Source organism: Coenobita brevimanus, chromosome 103 (genome assembly GCF_032717465.1).
Source record: "Coenobita brevimanus isolate Jiangsu-jjx chromosome 103, ASM3271746v2, whole genome shotgun sequence".
In the NCBI taxonomy this organism is placed as follows: domain Eukaryota; kingdom Metazoa; phylum Arthropoda; class Malacostraca; order Decapoda; family Coenobitidae; genus Coenobita; species Coenobita brevimanus.
Window position 1 is genome coordinate 8,336,105 of NC_137056.1, and position 19,649 is coordinate 8,355,753.

General features: G+C 37.5%; 1 protein-coding gene across 1 annotated transcript in view; it reads right to left on the minus strand.

Annotated features, from left to right (window-relative positions):
• Positions 1-10,325: 10,325 nt before the first annotated feature.
• retm (real-time) overlaps positions 10,326-19,649 on the minus strand; it is a 247,637-nt gene continuing 238,313 nt past the window's right edge. The window contains exons 16-17 of the mRNA XM_080284937.1: positions 13,054-13,211; positions 10,326-10,461 (exon numbers count right to left, since the gene is read on the minus strand). Of these exons, the coding sequence (XP_080141063.1) occupies positions 10,365-10,461; positions 13,054-13,211 (255 nt within the window). The 3' untranslated portion in view covers positions 10,326-10,364. The remainder of the gene's footprint in view (positions 10,462-13,053; positions 13,212-19,649) is intronic.

The window sequence follows — 19,649 nt, forward strand, 5'->3', positions numbered from 1 at the left end:
AATTAATCAAGTTCCTGAGGTATATACTGTGCAGGGAGAGTTAAGTCAGAAACACAGACATAAACATGGTGAGGTAGTTTGGTTTCACAGAGCAAACACAGAGAAAGAAATTTATTAGGAAGGTACTGTATATAACACTGTTGCTGAAGACAGAGAAAAAGAATGACTATGGATAATGTGGGGAAACTTGATGGATGAGTAAATGGCCCCAGTAGGTGCTGTTAATGAAGGAAGCAATGCTTACAAGGCCAGTGATCAAACTCACTTCTAACATGAAGCATCAGGCAGTAAACAGACTGACTGAAATTTTCAGTACAGGTAATGAGAGCCAATGCTTGGTTATCACTTTTATTCCTTCCACTACAAGAGAAACTACCGACCTCAGTGAGCCCGCAAAATGAACTCACTCCTGGCTCATGTTGCTGCTAGTCTATACAATATGTACAGTATACCAACAAATACTGAAAGCTCCTGGAATTTGTAAATAATGAGGAACTGAATCACAAGAAATCTCAAGTGTGCATTGTTGCTCTGATTCAAAGGATAAAGCAGTATAGTATTATTAAACAGGATGTACAATGTGACACCTATTATACTATATCTCCCCTATTAATACAGAGTGATACTTCACTGTCCTTATTCTTGTTAATAAAGCAGAGAAATTAATAAACACAAAATTAATGGTGTGAACTGAGCCAGGAGTTAATTCTGTGGCTTTAAGCGGGGAGTCAAACACTACAAGTACAGCACATCACTTGCAGAGGCTACATTCATCCACATAGCACGAGATGTCAGGCTGGATTATTTAATGTTAACCCCTTCAAGCCAATGCTGCTACCTTCAGACGATTATGTTTTGCTCAGGAAGAGAGGTCAGGTAGTGATGGAGTTAACAGAAACTGTTTCTAACCCTGTCACTATACATGGTTTCTTCAAAGTTATCAAAATCATATGAGGGTAGCAAAAATTTACATTATATAGTATATTAAAAGAAAACAAAATGTCATCTGATGGAAGGAATTAAAACAGACACTGGCTTCCATTATCAAGTCACCAGTTTAGCTGTTATCATTAAGGGAAAGCTGTCACCTCTTTTGTAAAGTCATTGGTAGACAAAAATGGAAGAGACAGTGACTGTACTGTAAAGATGTAATGGCATAAATTATTACGGCTTTCTTATATTGAATAATAAATGTAGGCTGAGTATCGGTGTTTATAATTATTATAAATAATGCTGTAATACTGTACTTAGTACATGATGATAAACACACAAATAATATAATTTGCCAACTTATGCCTGACATCATGCATTATATGGAGTCAAACATTCCACTTTACAGTACATAAAGAAAAGATGTTGCCCAACTGAATTTGATGATAACACAGATGAAAATAAGTCAGCAGACTAATAAATATATCATACTTTTTCAGGGCAGATTCACACAAACTACATACACTGACAAAAGTTTTGACATACAATGTACAGTTAGTTTGATATACAGTATTTATTGCTCAGCAACAGCATAAATATTTATAATAATACGCCAGCGTACAAATATATATTTCTATCCTTTATTTCTTTTGGTTTTCCTTTTTTTATCACGTGGCATAATGAAATATAAAGTGACACAAAGCAATCACACTGATATGTTGTTGAATTACCTGCACCTACACTCTGACCACACAATTAACTCCTTCACCAATATAATGACTATTGATCCTATCAAGAGCCAAATAGGGATATGTAATGCCCAGCATTTTTTATGAACTTAACAGACTATTTCCAAAAAATAAGAAAAGTCCACTTAAAACTCAACAATTTATACTGAATTTACACAAGACGATAAGTCAAATATCAAATCATCTATAACAATGATCTTGATGAAAGAGTTCTTTGCAAGCAAAGCCAGAGTGCTGATACAGGCACCAAGGTGCCTGCCTTATAAATTCAAAATCAATCATCATATCAGTATATATACAGCATATAAATATTTGAAGCTTCAAATGTCCCAGCTTCTCTTATCCTGTGACACATAACAAAAGCTCTGATTGGTCTCAGTCCTTACACACCAACAAAGACTAGATTACATACAGCTAAAAGGCTTAGCATTGGAACCCTTCCTAGTGGCACTTCCTGCAGTGAACAATTCCACACAGTGTAAAAGAGTAGGTCTCCTATTCTTTATCCTGTATTTTAAACAACTACACACTGTATGAGTTCCAATGCCTGCTTCTCCAGCTGCGCAGTGGTGTAACACTTCATGAAAATTATAATTTACAAATAATTATCATCCAGAAACTTATAACTTGATAATGGCTTCATTGCACTATACTGATGATGATCAATTGTCCCTGATCTCTGTGTGCTGAAGAAATGGGTTAGATGATATATAGAGTACATGGGTATCATGTACAGTACTGCACTCAAATAAATGGCTACTGTGCTGTAACAGCATGACATGAACACAGGAAATGAGATTCATCCTATCTAAACTAACCAGAATATCTGACAGTATAGGCTCTCGCAAAATAATACAGTAACACATCTACACTGTCATTCTTTTTCACTCTGGGATAACAAAGGATAGCATAAATAGTGCAAAGGAAAGCTCACTTTTAGAATTGACTGCAGATACCCATACTAAGGCATCATACAGAAAAACATATCCTACAAATGGCCTTACCTCTTATCAACTTGATATAGCATTATTCATTGGTGCTGGAGAGGGATGCTTTCTTGTGGTGGCACTGATATAATTGGGTGGCTCTACTGTCCAGTTATATAAGTGTCCTGCACCCATACCCCCCATCCCCTGAAAGAAGGATGGTGGGCTGCAGAAGAAATGGCAACTTCAGCCTGCAGTCTATTGGGATGACATTTCAGATGAACCTGGGGTCACAACAACAGCAATTATTGTTCATCCTTATGCAGTCTGGCATGACTGTCTGCCCAGTATGCATAACATGCTCCCTCAGTACTATATGGTATTGAATATACAGTACTCATGTATCCAATATAAGAAGCACTACTAAAATGGCCAGAATACTTTATATTCAGCCATTGGTGACTGGGAATGAAAGAAGTAATGAAAGATTAACTAGGAAGGTGTATGACAGTCAAGTGAAAAAAAGGAAGACAAGGAAGGCTGAAAAAAAGGTGGGGGAATACATCAGGTAAATACTGTACCTGGGAGGATGGGCATTATTGAGCTGGGACGACTGTTGAGTGGCCTTTTATCAAGGCCACCCCTCACAGGATGAAGAATTCGGCAATACACAGAGCAAAAATACTGTATTCCCATGCTGAGTATCTACTGAAAAGTTTAAAATCTTCCCTGTCCTGTACAGGTATATAAATAATTCCAAGACAAACAAGAATAAATTTGTTTTCAATGTGTTTTACCAGTTACCGTACAGTATGTTTATTCTTGATAGCATGAATGCTTTACTATCACTGTATATATTTCCTGTTGTTTCACACAGTTCATGTCAAGTTATGATGTGGAGCAATAAAAATATAGCAATGAACATCTAAGAGTTAGTAAAAGCTGTCTAAATAAGCTTTCAAATTAAATAAGCATAAATATTGCTTTTGATATTCTTCTATTCAAACTGATGCAGACATATGAGATTGTAGCACAATAACAGTGCTACCTACTATACAGTACTGGTACTCTTACAGGATATACAGTACAGCACATGCTACATAAAAAAGTGGGGGGAGGAAGGTGCTTTGATAAAGTTATCAATCAATCACAAAAAATGTAAAGAGTAAATATGATATTTTACTGTACAGCTATTTTGGTTAATTCTGTCTGCCACCATTTAAAGAACAGTAACTGTATTATTTACTTGGACTTAAACATCACTTTGAATTCTTTTACTCCATAGTGGCAGTCACAGACAATGCGCAGGCACTGTCTGTGGCCATCCACACTGTACTCAAACCAGTATTGGTACATAAGTAACAGAGGTCTTATTTATTTAATAACACATGATATATGGCTTAATATATGGTAACTGATGTACAAGAAAAGAAAGAAGACAGTATCAAAATATGGTAAATGCAAATGAAAATTTCAGACAGAGTTCCATCAGCAAGCAACTGGAAACAACATTTTTCGGTGTTGAGATGTTTCACTCCACTGACAATATACCTAGCTTTAAATCCCTAATATAATGTGTCTGTTTCACTACAGACTTAACAAAAAATGTCATAGACACTACCACTGTTGAAACTGCTCACAGTTTATGAGTCTGCAGATATAGTACTGTACTTGACACACTAAAAGCACTAGAGATCAGGCAAATATAGCCTACTGATGATGCAGCAATGATTTTGCAGCTTTACCTGCAGGAAAAAAAAGAACATGCTGCATTTTTCAGGACTAGATGTCAGTTACATCCCAAGACATACAAAGCAAAGCATTAAAAAGTACAGCTGATCAAAAAGCTGCTTACCATCTTTGTACAAAACAATTATTAACCCCTTCACGATGGTGGTGCGCCTAATATTATAATCTTAATACTGCCAATTGCTACTGTCCACCTGAAGAAAGAGCTTTAGTAGTGAAACAGTGAGAAACAACCCTCTAATAACCTCTTCAATACCAAGATATTCTCTTATTCAATTCTTTTGACCACCAGACAGTTCTATTCAGCTTATGAGAGACAAATCATGGTGAAGGGATTAATGATGAGGTTTAGCAACTTTACTTCTCATTTGTACAATCATTTTATCTATTTCTACAGTACATCAATCCCTCACCTTCTGACCAAGGATTATTATCCACTTACTCCCCTTTTTCATTTCTTCATAAATTTTCAAAAGTCCTAGGCTGCTGCATTCCATTCATCATTACAATAACCATTTGCCCCGTACCTTGTATCTTGTAATGGGAAAGAGATACAAGATAATGATAATTATGATTGCAGTTTTCATTCCCTGTTATTCTGTCTGTCACTTGTGCTTTTCCCTCCTACTTTTTTAACATACTTGTCACCATAATTTGGAGAGCTTTTTGTTTACTTGTTAATATCGTACACTTTAGGTTAATTTACATTCCCTTTATATTTCCGCAGAAACGGCACCATTTAAGTAACCTGAACCTAAAATATTACTGCCACAGTACTGGAACACTGACATTTATTATTTATGTAACACTAATGTCACAGTAACACTGCCCAGAACAATAATAATACATAAATATTATTTCAACAGTTTGTTAAAAATTAAGTTTGCTTGAAATCATAAAACACTGACATTAATTCAGTATTTCTGATATGTAAACATCAATACATCTGCAACACTGACTTTAAACATATATGCCACACTAGTAATATTTAACAGCTGGCTGACATTTGCTCTGTAATGATATAAAATGGACTTCAGTGCTCAGCACTGACTCTCAACAATGCACATCTACACACTGATGCACACACATACAACTATATACTATGTACACACAGGGTATTATATTCTCTAATGTGAAGCTCTAAGACTATAACCAACAAGTTCAAAATATATTCAGTTTCTTTGATAAATATACAGTTTGACCTGGATAATCCACATTATCAAATAACCAGACAGGATCAATAATTAGAGGTAGCAAAAAGGAGCTCTCTGTTGTCTGCTGTCTCATATAATGTAGCAACAATAATTCAAATGCCTTAAATAAACTGACAATTTACTAAACCAAACCAATCATTAACTGATCATCAAGGTCACACTGTAGTTACTAACATTATATACCTGTATGAGTCTTGGGCCTGGGATAGTAAAGGAAACTCAACTAGCACCTCATACTGTGCCCAGCTGTGTACAATTTTGGTCTCAGCCAAAAATGATATTCCCACTGATTAACTTAGTATGAATATCAGCATTAACAGTAAGCAATGAGCTTACATAACATTATGCAGCTCAACTGCAAAAAATTTCAACTTTATAAAAGTGTGAATTTTTCTGGCTTAGCTCAAATTCATACTAAACTGAGCCACAAATGCGAGACATTGCTAAGTTTAGTTAATTATCTCAGACCGAGGTGTGAGGAGCCTGTGCCCTAGAGTCTGTGCGGAAGACTTGCCCAGCTGCCACCATTATTTTCTCAACAATAAAATTTTGAACACTTCAATATGTTAGTCTTAACTGATGCACTTGTTTCCCCTCATCAGTAATTTGATTTATTTCCAAATACAACTGCAGAAAGGTGTTACTGTATAATTTACTGCAACACCAGTAAGTTTCATAAGAACAATTCAAATACGGAACATCTTGAATTTTTGCACACAATTCTGAAATCTAGCTCTTGTCATAACTAATTTCATATTTCTAGCAAACCCTAAAATTGGCATTATGACTGCTACTTTTCATCATCACTTGTGCTGCTCTGGGTTAACTGTAATATGATTACTGAACTGTACTACTGTATTTAATAGCTCCCAGATGTCAGTTGTTTGATTGATTATTGAGCTGCCAAGTGCACTGAAATATCTACCATGACACATACATTGGAAATAGAGTTCCATAATTACATGGTGCAGATAATATGACATTGCAACTACTGTGAACATTCAAGGAATAATAATGTTTGATGTTCTGCCATTCAAGTACAGTAGTACAGATTTGGGATTCTTACATCATCATAATGCTCAAGAGAACCGATAATTACAGACATAAGCTGATGTTTGGCATAGAATATAATTCTTTCATTGCCTTACTTTTTTCTTTTGAAGTTTTAAAAATAATATATATAATGCGCTTTTCAGCACCTAACCCACTGGGACATCTGGACGTGACATCTGCTACTGGGAACTCTATTTCCCACAAAGGAAATTAAATCAAGGTGTCACCTAAAGAAATGTTTTAAAAAATGGAAAATTTAGTCAAATCCTGATTCTTCTCAGCCACATGTCATGCTCTGTCACACAGCATCTGATGTATTGAGCTTTGGTTAAAGGTAAGCAACTCTTTGCAGATGCTACAAAACCTCAAATTTCTTAGTATTCCTCCCAATTACTACTCCCAAAATGCAAACAACTTTACCCAAGTTTTCACTTGTTACTGATAAACTATAAGGCCTAGCACAAAGTTCTTATTCCATCACTGATAGGTCTGTGAAATCTATATTTTTGGTGCCATTAAGTTACACATTTTTCTGGTGAAATATTGAGCTTAACAGCTGTGAGATAATGTTTTGCATCAATAATGTAAAATGCAAGTCTCTATCCCATCTTCGTTACTTCTGATTAACAAAAAATTAAAATTGGTCACTTCTAAAGACAGTGGTGTCATTCTTGGATTAAAAAAAAAAAAAAAAAAAAAAAAAAAAAAAAGAGGGGAGGGGGACAAATCTGAGCCCACAAGATTACTATGTGCATTCATTAGCGATGGCATATTCCAAACTTTAAGTAGCAACAAAACTAACTATGGTCTGCTGTGCCAGAGGGTTAGCACTTAATCAGCTAAAATACTTATCATTTTGTTAACACCCATTTTAAAACAGCTGAAAATTGAGCACACAAGTTACAGTGGGTTTGTTCAGCATCTTAGAAGTGCAACCAGTAAGAGAGAAAACAATGAACTTTTGTACCATTAAGCATTATTGTCTTCATGTAGTACTGTAGTTATAATTTCTCTACACATTACAGATCAACCTACTTTTCTGTTAATTATGGCAGTAGCAGCTCTCATCCATTCTTACTCTAAAGAATAAATTTGTTGTAAAATATTTTCTTTATTGTACCTTCATGAAATTGAGCAAGGATCAAGTATGATTTTTTTTTTTCATTCAATTTTCTCTGGCTTTCAGAAACAAATGCCACAAACATAAGGCTGAAGCAGACCAGTCCTCACACAAAGTACTTTTTGGTTACCGTTAAAATTATCTTGTTGTGAACTTGACTCTTGTACCTTACAAGCTTAAAAGGGTAGAAAGCTCAGGGCAGGAAGTACTGTATGTGTGTGACTGAGGGGTGTAGCGGAGGGAATCTTTGTTTACCCTTAACAGTACTGTAATACCATAAATAAAGTCTCTTCTTACTAAAGCTAGCTGATGAAAAGTGAGGGTTCAAGAAATAATGCCTGGCATTGCCTCCAAATCTATTATATTCTAATTATTTCTATCAGACCTTTCACTACAAACTGTGTTTGGCTGGCAAGATTTAAAAAAAAAAAAATTTATATGTGGGCAAAATATCACTGCTAGAGTGGCAATAATATGCTGATATATTTCTCCTGCAGTAATATTCATTATATCCGATCTATCTGACATGAGCTTTGTTAGAAATCATAAAGAAAAAACTGTATAAATGCCTAATATATCATTTCTTGGGGCGATTTATTATAAATTACAAGTTTCTTATCTCTTTTATAAGAAGGAAATAGGGTGACAATGATGGTGATGATGATTACTTATCGTACACAAAAAACATCCAAAATATAATATGGATAAGTAGAATATCTTCTAAAATGGAACTTTTGAGAAGGTGATAATAAACATGAACAAGATATCTCTCAGTCAGATATGATGCTTTTCACTGTTCATGGTGCTTGTATGTATGTAGTATGGCCAGAGTCTGCCATCTAAACAGAGTGGAGGTGGTGAATGTGAAAGAGCCTACATGTACTAGGTGTGTTTGCAGAACTATGATGAAGGTTAAAAAATACAGAAGCCATGTGATGACTCCAAATCAACAGTGAAATCACCTACTGCAGGCTTGACAAAGGAGCTAACATGCCTCCTAATAGATTCAGCTTAATCAATGCAGTGACATCAACAATGCAAGCTATCCCTATTCATGGAGACTGGAGTTATGAGGAGTTAAACATGGGATATGCAGTTATAGTTAAAGAAAGCACCAAATTGCACCTATGCCCTCTTTTTTCCTCTCTTAGGCAATCACTGGTACCTTGTTTTCCCTGACTAACTTCTAAAAACAAAGAAAAGTCACCGGGTAAATTATGAATGGGTCAAAATAATACTGCAAAAGTCACCGGGTAAATTATGAATGGGTCAAAATAATATTGCAAAATCCAGTTTGTAATCACGACTCCTTAGTTACTGAAAAACCAACCCAAAATGTAAAACAAATATATATATATATATATATATATATATATATATATGCAAAAAAAAAAATCCCTATCTTTTAATCCTTAATTATCTACAAATCTATCTTCTGACCTTTAACAGTAAAACTGTACCCTTTACCAACCTATCACAGTTTTCAAGGGGATATGAAGCACATCTTACAACTCCTCCACATACTACACCCTTAGAATACACAGCAGGGAGCATAGAACATGAAAAGTAAGGTGGAAACTTCCTCAACTGTGATGCATAATATACAATGGAAAAAAAAATGACTTTTAAAGTAACTTCCTGTGCTCATAAACCTCTAAATTTTCCCTCAACAAGATGCACATTTGTATATTACCGTAACAGTGCAGAATATTTTACAGGACTGCTGTAGCAGCACCAACAACAGCTTGCTATACCCATAAAAATAATGTACTATGTTACAAGTGAGTTCCTAGATGTAAAAGCAGTTCCATGGGGGATTTTATAAAGAGAACAGGATGATCCTTAATTCATAAACATTCCTTATTTTTAGTAATGAATTTATTGCAAGAGATGAAAGTTTAGGGCTTTAGTTAAACATATTATAAACTGGGAAGCCACAAGCATAAATGGTCTGCTGCAGAAAGAACTGTGTGGACAGTTAAACATCTCTTGATATCTCTGACACAAGGTACACTGACCAGGCAAACCCAGCTTTTTGCTTCAAACAGTGTCTTTCATATAACTATCTACTAAAATATATCCACTGGAAAGAGGTAAGACTGAGGTCTGTCTAGTCTACTGTAACCTATGCCATAAATTACAGAAGTATACTTCCAATCTATTATAACTGAATAAACAATGAGTAGGAGTAGCTTAGTTTTACAGCATGAAGTGCATGATTTCCCTCCCATCCCTCACATGAGACAGATCATGAGTAGAGTAAGAGATCTTGTAGATGTAAATGCAAGAGAAGCAACATATTTATCTCTCTCACTTAAAACCGGCAGCAGCACGGAGAGAGATCAAGATCCACTTGATTATTGCAGATAGGTGTGACAGTAAATTTTCAAGTATATTTCTGAATAATGCAGTCAGCAACAACTGCAAAGAAAATGATATTAAAATCATCCCCATTTCCTTGCATAAACCAAGTTGCAAGCAACAAGAACACAAAGGTAGATTGATCACAGACAGAGGTAGCATAGCCTTTGAGGTGATGAGGACCAGTAATTGAACAAAGTAGTGCGGTCCTTTCTCTCTCTCTCTCTCAAGTGTGGTGTGGGGGCAAGGAGGGAAATTAGGGTCAGCGGGAGGGGCAGGAGGATGTGGCAGATTTATTGGTGTTGGAGGAGAGTGAGGAGAAGCCACTCTGGCATGACTGAAGACTTGTCATTGAACCCCTGCGGAATAAAAATATGGGTGTTTGAGTGAATTTACTAATAAGTAAGATATTCTTCAAAACTAGATATTCTTCAAAACTACTAATCTATGGGATAAATGAACAATGACATAATGGGGAATAATTAAAATGCTGTGTCATCCCCAACTCGGTCCTACACCAGTCCTTTGCTGGTTACTATGCTTGTAACATTTGTGGATTGTTTTTATTCCTGTGTCAAGCTGTGAAATATAGTAATGGCATAAGTCATAGAAATTCTGAAAATATTACCTACAAGATCATAACCAACGGGCATTACTTTTTAAATTCTCATAATTTTATCATTTACACTCGTAACTTCACTACTCATATGACAGTCCTTCACATCGTCACAATGGATTGCTTTTATTTTGTTTACTAAACACTATTTTTTTTTTTTTTTTTTTTTTTTTTGTCCAACTCTGGGCATAAGCTTCACAGCCTGCTCTCAAGGCCCAGTAGTCCTCCTACATACCATACACCTCTATATGTCACCACTTCGGCGATAACACCCACCGTCCATATTGAATACATGGTAGGGCTGTCTCATACAGGACTGTTGTATTGGTATTAGCGGGGGTATTTTTACATGTTGGCAGGTCTTCTGGTAGATCAGTAAAGTCTGATTTTTAAGAAATTCAAATCCTTAAACAGTTCCCTGCCCCAGCCAGGATTTGAACCTGGGTCCGCTAGGACTGCAGGCCACCTCTCTACCGATTGAGCCACTGCATTATTATTCATTATTAACATCAATCTTTGTACTGACAGTCTTGTATTGCCTGAAATGTAATGTTTTGTAAATTTAAGCCTTTAACATATCGCCAAGTGACTTAAACATGTGCATTAAAGGGATGGTCCTGAATGGAGAAGAACTCCCCTGTGAATTTACAAAAGTACACTATTTCTTCATTATGAGAGCCGAGCCTGCCCTGTCTGTGTTTAGCTAATATGTGAAAAGAATATAAACCATATCGAAGGGGTTGAATGCAATAAATCAAATTCAGAGGCTGTCTAGTTAATTCAAGAACTGCTTATTGGCCTTCTTTATTATCCATGTCGTATCTTAGTAACGACAAATACAGAGTGACCACCCTTCCTCATATTTTTTATTTTTTTTTTTTCATGATATAGCTGTTTATAATACAAAACTGTTAGAATATTTTGAAAGATTTTTCTTTTTTCAATCAGCTGAAGTACAAGGGGAATTAAAGACTTCTATACTAACATGACTTTGATGGAAAAAAAAATGAAAATAACCTTCCCACTCCCCCCTCATTTGTGTTTATGGTAAAATTACATGATTTGGGCAAGTTTTAATGGTATACAGTAATACCTTGCACTTAATAATCTCAAAAACAATGTCACCACTTAAAGTTTCAAAAAAATAGCATCTTGAAAGCTGAAGATACAATGCATACATACCATATATCATTTTAATATCAACAGTTTGTACCATTTAACATACACAACAATACTGATGTGTAATATGGAAAAAAGTTGCACCAAGCCTCCAGTGCCATTTAGAATTCAATGGTCCTAGCATGTATATTCCTTCCTTCCTTTCTGTAGTTTATGGATGGAATGGTAAAATAAACTGCACAGCATGTAACACATGAAGATCAGGTATCCTACTTATGCCTCTGAATGAGAAAGTGAGGTCAGGACCTTAAAATTTTGTCTGTTGACATCTCTTTAGTTTTAGTCTTGCAGCTACCACATAAATTTATCCAATTTAGACAACCCTCATTGCGACAGGGGTTCAGGAATGCTGTATCATCATCCAGTTCAAAGTTTCCCCAGAGGTGAACAAAATCATCAGGATGGAAAGAATAAAATGAGATTTAAGTTGTCAGGGTGAAAAGAGATTTAGCCAAGATCAATATGCCTCTCACGCTTTAGGCAAATTTATATATATATTTTTTCTTGGACTTTGTATAAATCAAGGCATATTACATCATAAGAATCAAGCAAATACTAGAACTCAAAACCCTGATCACTGCAATTTGGCACAGGGTGGGCATGATAAAATGTTAAGAAATTAGTCCTGCCCTAATGAAAAATCTTCAGCGACAGCTATTGAAAAATGAGGTGTCATATCCTAAACTGCAAACAGCTGTTTATGAACTCTGAACACAAATGTCAAGTGGCAGTATTTGGTAAATACAGTATTAATTTTCAAACAACTAAGGCAATGACAAGTTTCAGTAAAGCATTACTCTTACTCAGAAATAAGATACAAATGTATATTTGAAGGCAACTCCACTGATGTCATTAATAATATAACAAATTTACTACGCTTAGGGGACTGCTAGATGGAAGACCAAATAACACAACTGCAAAATACTGCCAATCATAAGAATTACTTCATGTACAGTATAAGATACTTCTTTTATTAACCTGTATTTTTGGGACAAGTGGTCTGCATTCTTACCAAATCTCATAAGTCTACCCACACATGTATACAGTAAGAGTCACAAGAATTATGTTATTGTTTCAGGCTTAGGACTAAGTTAGGCTCACCAGCTAGGTATAAAAAATAATTTAGAAAGTCCCCCATTGGAGAGTGAACACTTACCTGTAATCAGCTGAGTTTAGAGTCTCATAATAGTACATGATCTTGGCCTTGGGAGCTGTGATGGAATCTATGATGTCAAGGGGAGAAGTGTGCTGTGTAGATTCATAGTAACGCCACTGCAGCAGATACGTCCCTTGGTGTGACGTCACATGCGATCCCTTCAGGGGAATAAATGAGGAGTGATACAGCTGTACAGTAAGGGAAATGGATACACAGGGGTACACAGGAAAGAAAGCTCAAGAACAAGTATATGGGCAGAATACTGCACTGTACAGGCATATGGAAACATATATTATGAAATGATACAGATCTGAGATACAACATAGGGATGATGTCCAAATGACAACAAAACAGAAGTGATGGTATGTGGGGCTGGTGGAAGTGCTGTCCACGAGAAGGGGGAGTGGCCATGTGCGATTTGTCACAAGGGCGTGGGAAGTAATTCCATCTTGTGCAGTGTATGTGATAAGTGGGTACTTAAGAGATGTAATAGAATTAGAGGTAGACTGTGAGATAACGCTGATTTCATGTGTGCAGTGTGTTAAGAAGAGCACGCGGAGATTGCCAGGTGTGAAAGGGTTGAACCTGCTGGTGAGTCTCTTGAGTGTGTGGAAGAGTTTTCTTATTTGGAAGACATGTTATATGCTGAAGGTGTGGCTGAAGCTAGCTCTGTGGTTGGAGTGAGGAATGGTTGAAAGAAGTTCAGGGAGCTGTTGTCTCTCCTGACACTGAGAGGACTCTCCCTCGGTGCTAAAAGATCTTTGTATGCGGCATGTGTTGGGAGTGTAATGCTGTATGGTAGTGAAACCTGGGCAGTAATGGACGAGGATATCTGCAGGCTCAAAAGTACAGAAATGGCAAATGATTGGGTAGATGTGCAGTATGTCCCTGAGTGCAAGGCCGCTGGGTTTATGATGTACAAGTTGAGAGGTAGGATGGGACTGGAGTGTGTTGGTGTTGTGATGAGGAGAGGTAAATTGAGGTGGTTTGGGCATGTGGAGAGGATGGGGGATGATAATTGCATGCAGAAAGTGAGAAGTGTTAATGTTAGGGGTAGAGTTGCAAGAGGCAGACCAAAAAAGACCTGGGACGAGATTACTGGGTGTGACCTCAGGGGTAAGGGACTGAACAGGGAGGCTGCCAGAGATCGAGCAGCATGGACAGCTGCCATCAGGTGACCAAGGCCAATGCATGCAAGCATGCTTAAGCCTTCAAAAATGAAATGAAATGAAATGACTGTAAGTGATGCAAGAAGAAGTATACCTAAGCAGAAAGACGAATGAATACTGAGTGAAAAATACATGTCCCAGAAATTAATTTATTTGTGAGGACACAACACCATAAATATTATGGAATTAGATATATGAACATGCATATGTTACAAGTAGGACTGAGGAAAGCTGAAAAATGAAAAATAAACAAATAAATAAAAGGAATGGACACTGAAACAAGGCTTAATATGTAAGTTGTGGGGAAGAACAGAATGAGCATGTTCACTCATGAGTCATAATCTCTATCCCATCTTGACCACTGGGAAAGCTGGATACAGGGGTATTTCTGCCCAAAAGTTCATTGTGACAATGCAAACATGAACACAACCCAGCAAATCATGAAGCTGAATACACGTTCAATAATGGAAGGGATGATATATCTCTGAACTTGTCATTTTATAGTACAGAAAGTCTCTACACACAATGAGTTCTATATAACTTTGATATTAGTCCTTAAATATGGTGGAATATCCTAAATTAAGCAACTTTTAATCACAGATTAATAATACATGGCAACATCATGCAACAGTTTGCAATATCAGTAAATCGTGGAAATTAAACAAAATTCACGGATGCAGCCTCAAAAGTGACACTTTTCCGATCCCTTGTGTAATATATGCCACCATTAACTCAAGTCTGTGTGTCTAGCCAGGCATAAACCAACCTTAGTCCCCCTTCTGATAATGCTCCTTAACTTCCTGCACAAGCAGTGTTGTCAGTCAGAGTCAGGTAAGAAACTTGCAATACTGTTCATTCCCATTAAATATGCTTTACTAATTTCTTGTCCAAATTGTTAATGTTTGCCGGTGACCAGTCTGATGTAGGTTTTGGGGTTAGGGGGGCAACTTTTCCGAGATGACAGACCCGTAAGTAATTTTCCTCACATGATTAGCTATCTCTAAAATGCAGAATTCTCAAATCACAACGTGTGCTCAAAACCATAAAGCTGTGATTCAGGAGATTCTACTTTATTTGGACCTAATGATATAAGAAAATACAGTAGTTAATATTTTACCAAAACTGTTGGAGCTGAACCTGGTTCATTGTAGGTGGTGAAACAAAAATTAAGCTGCTTAGTTATTCTTATACTCTACCTCTGCCACCATGATCTATGCCTTCCTCCTTTTTACACTACCATCTCCCACCTTATTTACTGTTAATGGTGATGTGACAGTGCATAGACTCCACCCACAATCACTATGCCATTCCCCCACTAAAGTCCCCCACTGCACATGAGGATTCTTGCATCTGGATTCACCTGTAACACATTCTAAATGATCTGTGCTCAAGTGTTAAAATGGAGGGTCATGTGTTATCCTGGGTGCAACATGGTGCTGGAAATAGCAGGACCATCTTAGAAGCATGTCAGCTTAACCTTGGCCAAGAAAATCAAGAAAGAAGAAATATTAAGGCACCCAGAAAACAATGAAAATGCTCTTGATATGGCTCAAGCTTTTAATGTTAATGAATCCACACTGTGAACAGTAAAAAAAAAAATACTATGATAAAGCTGAGCTTGCACTTCATCTTTTGGTTCTTGGGAAATTCCAGCGAGAAGTGTTGTGGAAGATAATGTCCTACTAAAAACAGAAAAAATTCTTATGAAATATGTTTGTGCACAGTGTGAGCATAAACCCACCTACTGATACCAATGCACTATGTAGGATGGCCAAGGATATTAATGCTAAGGGAGGACTCTTCTTTGGCGAGCCACAGCTTGCAAATGCGAGTATTTTTTCCCTTCGGCAAACAAATTTTACATGCAACTCGCCTTTTGGCGAGGAGAAAATACATCTACTTCAAAATCCAGTAAACTACAAAATAAGTAAATCTCACTTAAATGAACAAAAATACACATTGTGATCGGTTATTAAGTTTTCCTTGTCGCCAGTGAGAATGTTTAATTATATGATTCTAATCATCACAGTGTGTTAATAAGTAAATAAATATATTTATTACTTGTAAAATATTTCGGTTCGTAGTCAGTTTGGCTAATAAAAATTATTTGGCTTGTAAATCTGAAACCTTAGGAGCCAAATGGCTCGCAACCATTGGCAGTTAGCAAGAGCCCTGTAAGGTATCCAGAATCGGATGGGTAGTAATCTGAGCCACCTGTGTGTGATCACACAGTGGCAAAATACAGTTCACCGCTGCTGACGGCATGGTGAGGCATCTGATGCAATGCTGAAACCACTTTCTGCAATACTGAAAGTGACAGAGAGAGATGGCTGCTTTGTACAGGCCTTTTATATGGATGAGACCAGGTTATTTTGCAAACACCTGCATTCCTCTGCCCTTCTCACAGAAAAGAAAAGGATGGTTCCTAGCTACAGGGTAAGCAAGGAATGTCTGACTCTGCTTTTCTGCATGAATAGCACAAGGGACTATATGCAGAGGCCCTTCGTGATTCATCAGTATGCTCATCCTATGGTGTTTGTGGGGGTAAACTTGCAGCAGCTGGTAATACACTGGGACTGCAAAGTGAAGGAGTGAGTTACAGCTTCTGTCATAACAAGATGGTTCAATGATATTTTTTTACTGATGGCAGATGACTGACACTCAACAATTGCCCAGGCCATCCAGTTTATCTTGTCATCTTGTCAGCTGTAATTCATCCAATGAAGTCTAGTTTCCACCACACAATACCACTGCAGAGATCCAGGCCCTGATTAATATATCATCTTGTGTTTTGAGGGGTTCTGCTTTAAGAAAATGTGTGAAGTGCTGCTGAACGTAATGGACGGGGGTGGAGTTGCAATGTCTAAAGCAGGACGACGACTTGGGCAATGTTATGGTTGGCTTGGAATGTGTCAGACTGGAAAAAGAGATGGTCAATACCAAGTCAAACTCTAAAAGAATTTTAATAACATTGTCCCATGCCTGGGACAATGCTACAGCTGAGGCAATTCAGCACTTGTGAAATCTACTGCATGTTTCTCTTGCTGAGTCTCCCACTCCCATCCTGAACCCTTTTTCACCTGGCACCAAAGCCGCCTGTGCCATCCCAGGTGAAGGCTTCACCATCATCAGGAGGAAGGCCAAGAAAGAGCTGCTTAAATTGGAGCCAACTATTGCTTCACGAAGAATTTAGTCAACAAGAAAAGGTCAAGTAGGATCTGTCAGAATCATCAGCAAGACCAAACATAAAGGTAGATGAGTAAATCCTCCAACTTCCTGATAAGCAGACAGGATGCTGAACACATACAATACAGTATGCTTTGAAGAGTTTAGAACAGGGCTTAATTGACTTGTCGTACAAGCAAAGAGTGATTTTCATCACAGACTCTAAAGTTGTCCCCAGCGACTCATCACACCTTACCATCTGCTATTACCACAACTAGATCCACCATTCCCACCTCCACAAGCAACACAGAACCAATCAGCCATTGTAACAAGAGGCTCCTCATAAGATTACTCCCATGACTTTAGAGGGATTTCCAGCCACCTCCATATCCTAATGCTGTGACAGGGGGAGATGGAGGCCAACCCCAGCCTTAATTCCTAAGTCTAGGATTCTTCCCTCATCACCAAACCAGCTGTTGTTGTCTGCTATGGTCAGTGTCAAAAATTGCTGCTCTAAGCCTTACTAACGTCTTTTGTCCGTTTTGCCTCTAAATACAGTAATCCCTGTACTTTCTGGACGCCCACTTTCCGGACTCCCCACTTACCGGACATTGTGGGCCTGGACCTTTAGAACCCAAAAATGGCCAAAAAAAGAAAAAAATCCCACCAAAATCAGAATTTTTTCCCACCCGTAACTTGAAATTGCCACACAGCGCCAAACAGCTGTTTACACCATGGCCCCTTCCCCCCTCCCCAGTCAAGGCTGCCATTTGGTATTTTTCATTACTAAATGTGGGCCAATTTGGTACTGAAAAGTTCGTTTGGTAGTGAATCAACATGATCCATTACCAAACAGATTTTTTTGAGGAGCGGCAGCATCCAGACAGCCCAAGTTTGCCCAGTCCGGTGGGCCACGCTTTTATTCACTCATCATTCAAGCCTCCGGAATCCTGGCTCTATCTGATACGCCGGAAACATTCACCACGTACTGTAGCTTCACAGAAAATGTGTCTGATAGAGTCAATCCAGACACTGTCACATTAAAGAGGGGTGCCAAATTCCTGATCATACACTTCTCCTCACAATATTCATCCAGCCAGCTCGATCTCTTGTCAGTCCCCTAGCCTCACCAACTTCCAAACCTCTCTTTCTCACACACTCATCCACCATATCCCACCACCTTCTCCTTGACCTACCTCACCTCCCTCCTTCAAATTTGCACAGATATACCTTATTCACCACTCTATTGTATCCATTCTCTCCACATGACCATAATATCTCAGTGCACTCTCTTTGGTGTCCACAGACTTCCTCACTCCACATCTTTCATGAATCACATTATTTTGTATCCTATCCACTCTTTGTACTCCACATACATTCCTCAGCAGTCCCATCTCCATTGCTCTCACTCCTGACTTTTCATTTTCATGCCACACAATAGTCTCACATCCATATGTTACAGTTGGCACGAACACTCCATGTAAGCTTCGTGCAGCTGTAACACTCAAGCCTCTGTTTCTTATCAAGGCCTCCATTGCACCAGCTACTTTCTTTCCTTGTGTCACTCTGCTTTCCACTTCTTTTGAACATTTTCCTCTCTTTACTATCACTGTACCCTGGTATTTTGAACTCTCTCACCAATTCCAGTCTCTCTCCATTCACTGTAACATCACACGGGGAATCACCTCTCTCAATCGCCATCACTTTACTTTTTTCTACATTTACTTTCAACACACGATGCTCACAGATATCTGCAAAACTCTGCACTAGTCTACCAAGTTCCTGTCCAGTATTTGCAAGTAGCACTGAATCAACATATATATATATATATATATATATATATATATATATATATATATATACTGTGTATATATATATATATATATATATATATATATATATAAAGTATACAGTAAAAGTCCTCTAATCCGGCCACCAGTAATCCAAAAATCCCAATACTCCGAATTTGTCAAGACAATTTTTGTTTTGTTTTTTTGGATTTTTTCAAATTTTTTCTGGAATTTTTCCAATTTTTCTAGACTTTATGTAAGGCTTTATCTGGTTTGGACATGCCCTCGGACTTGGGTGTACCTGCCTGCAGCAATTCATCTTCACTTCTATGCATTTCTGGTGAGTAAAACAATAACCCATATAATTTTAAGAGTTTATTTGATGATCATGTACATATTTCTAGTGAATTCAGAGGTCCCTCCCAATAGTCTGAAAAATCCATTAGTCCGAAAGATCCTCAGTCCGCTACCA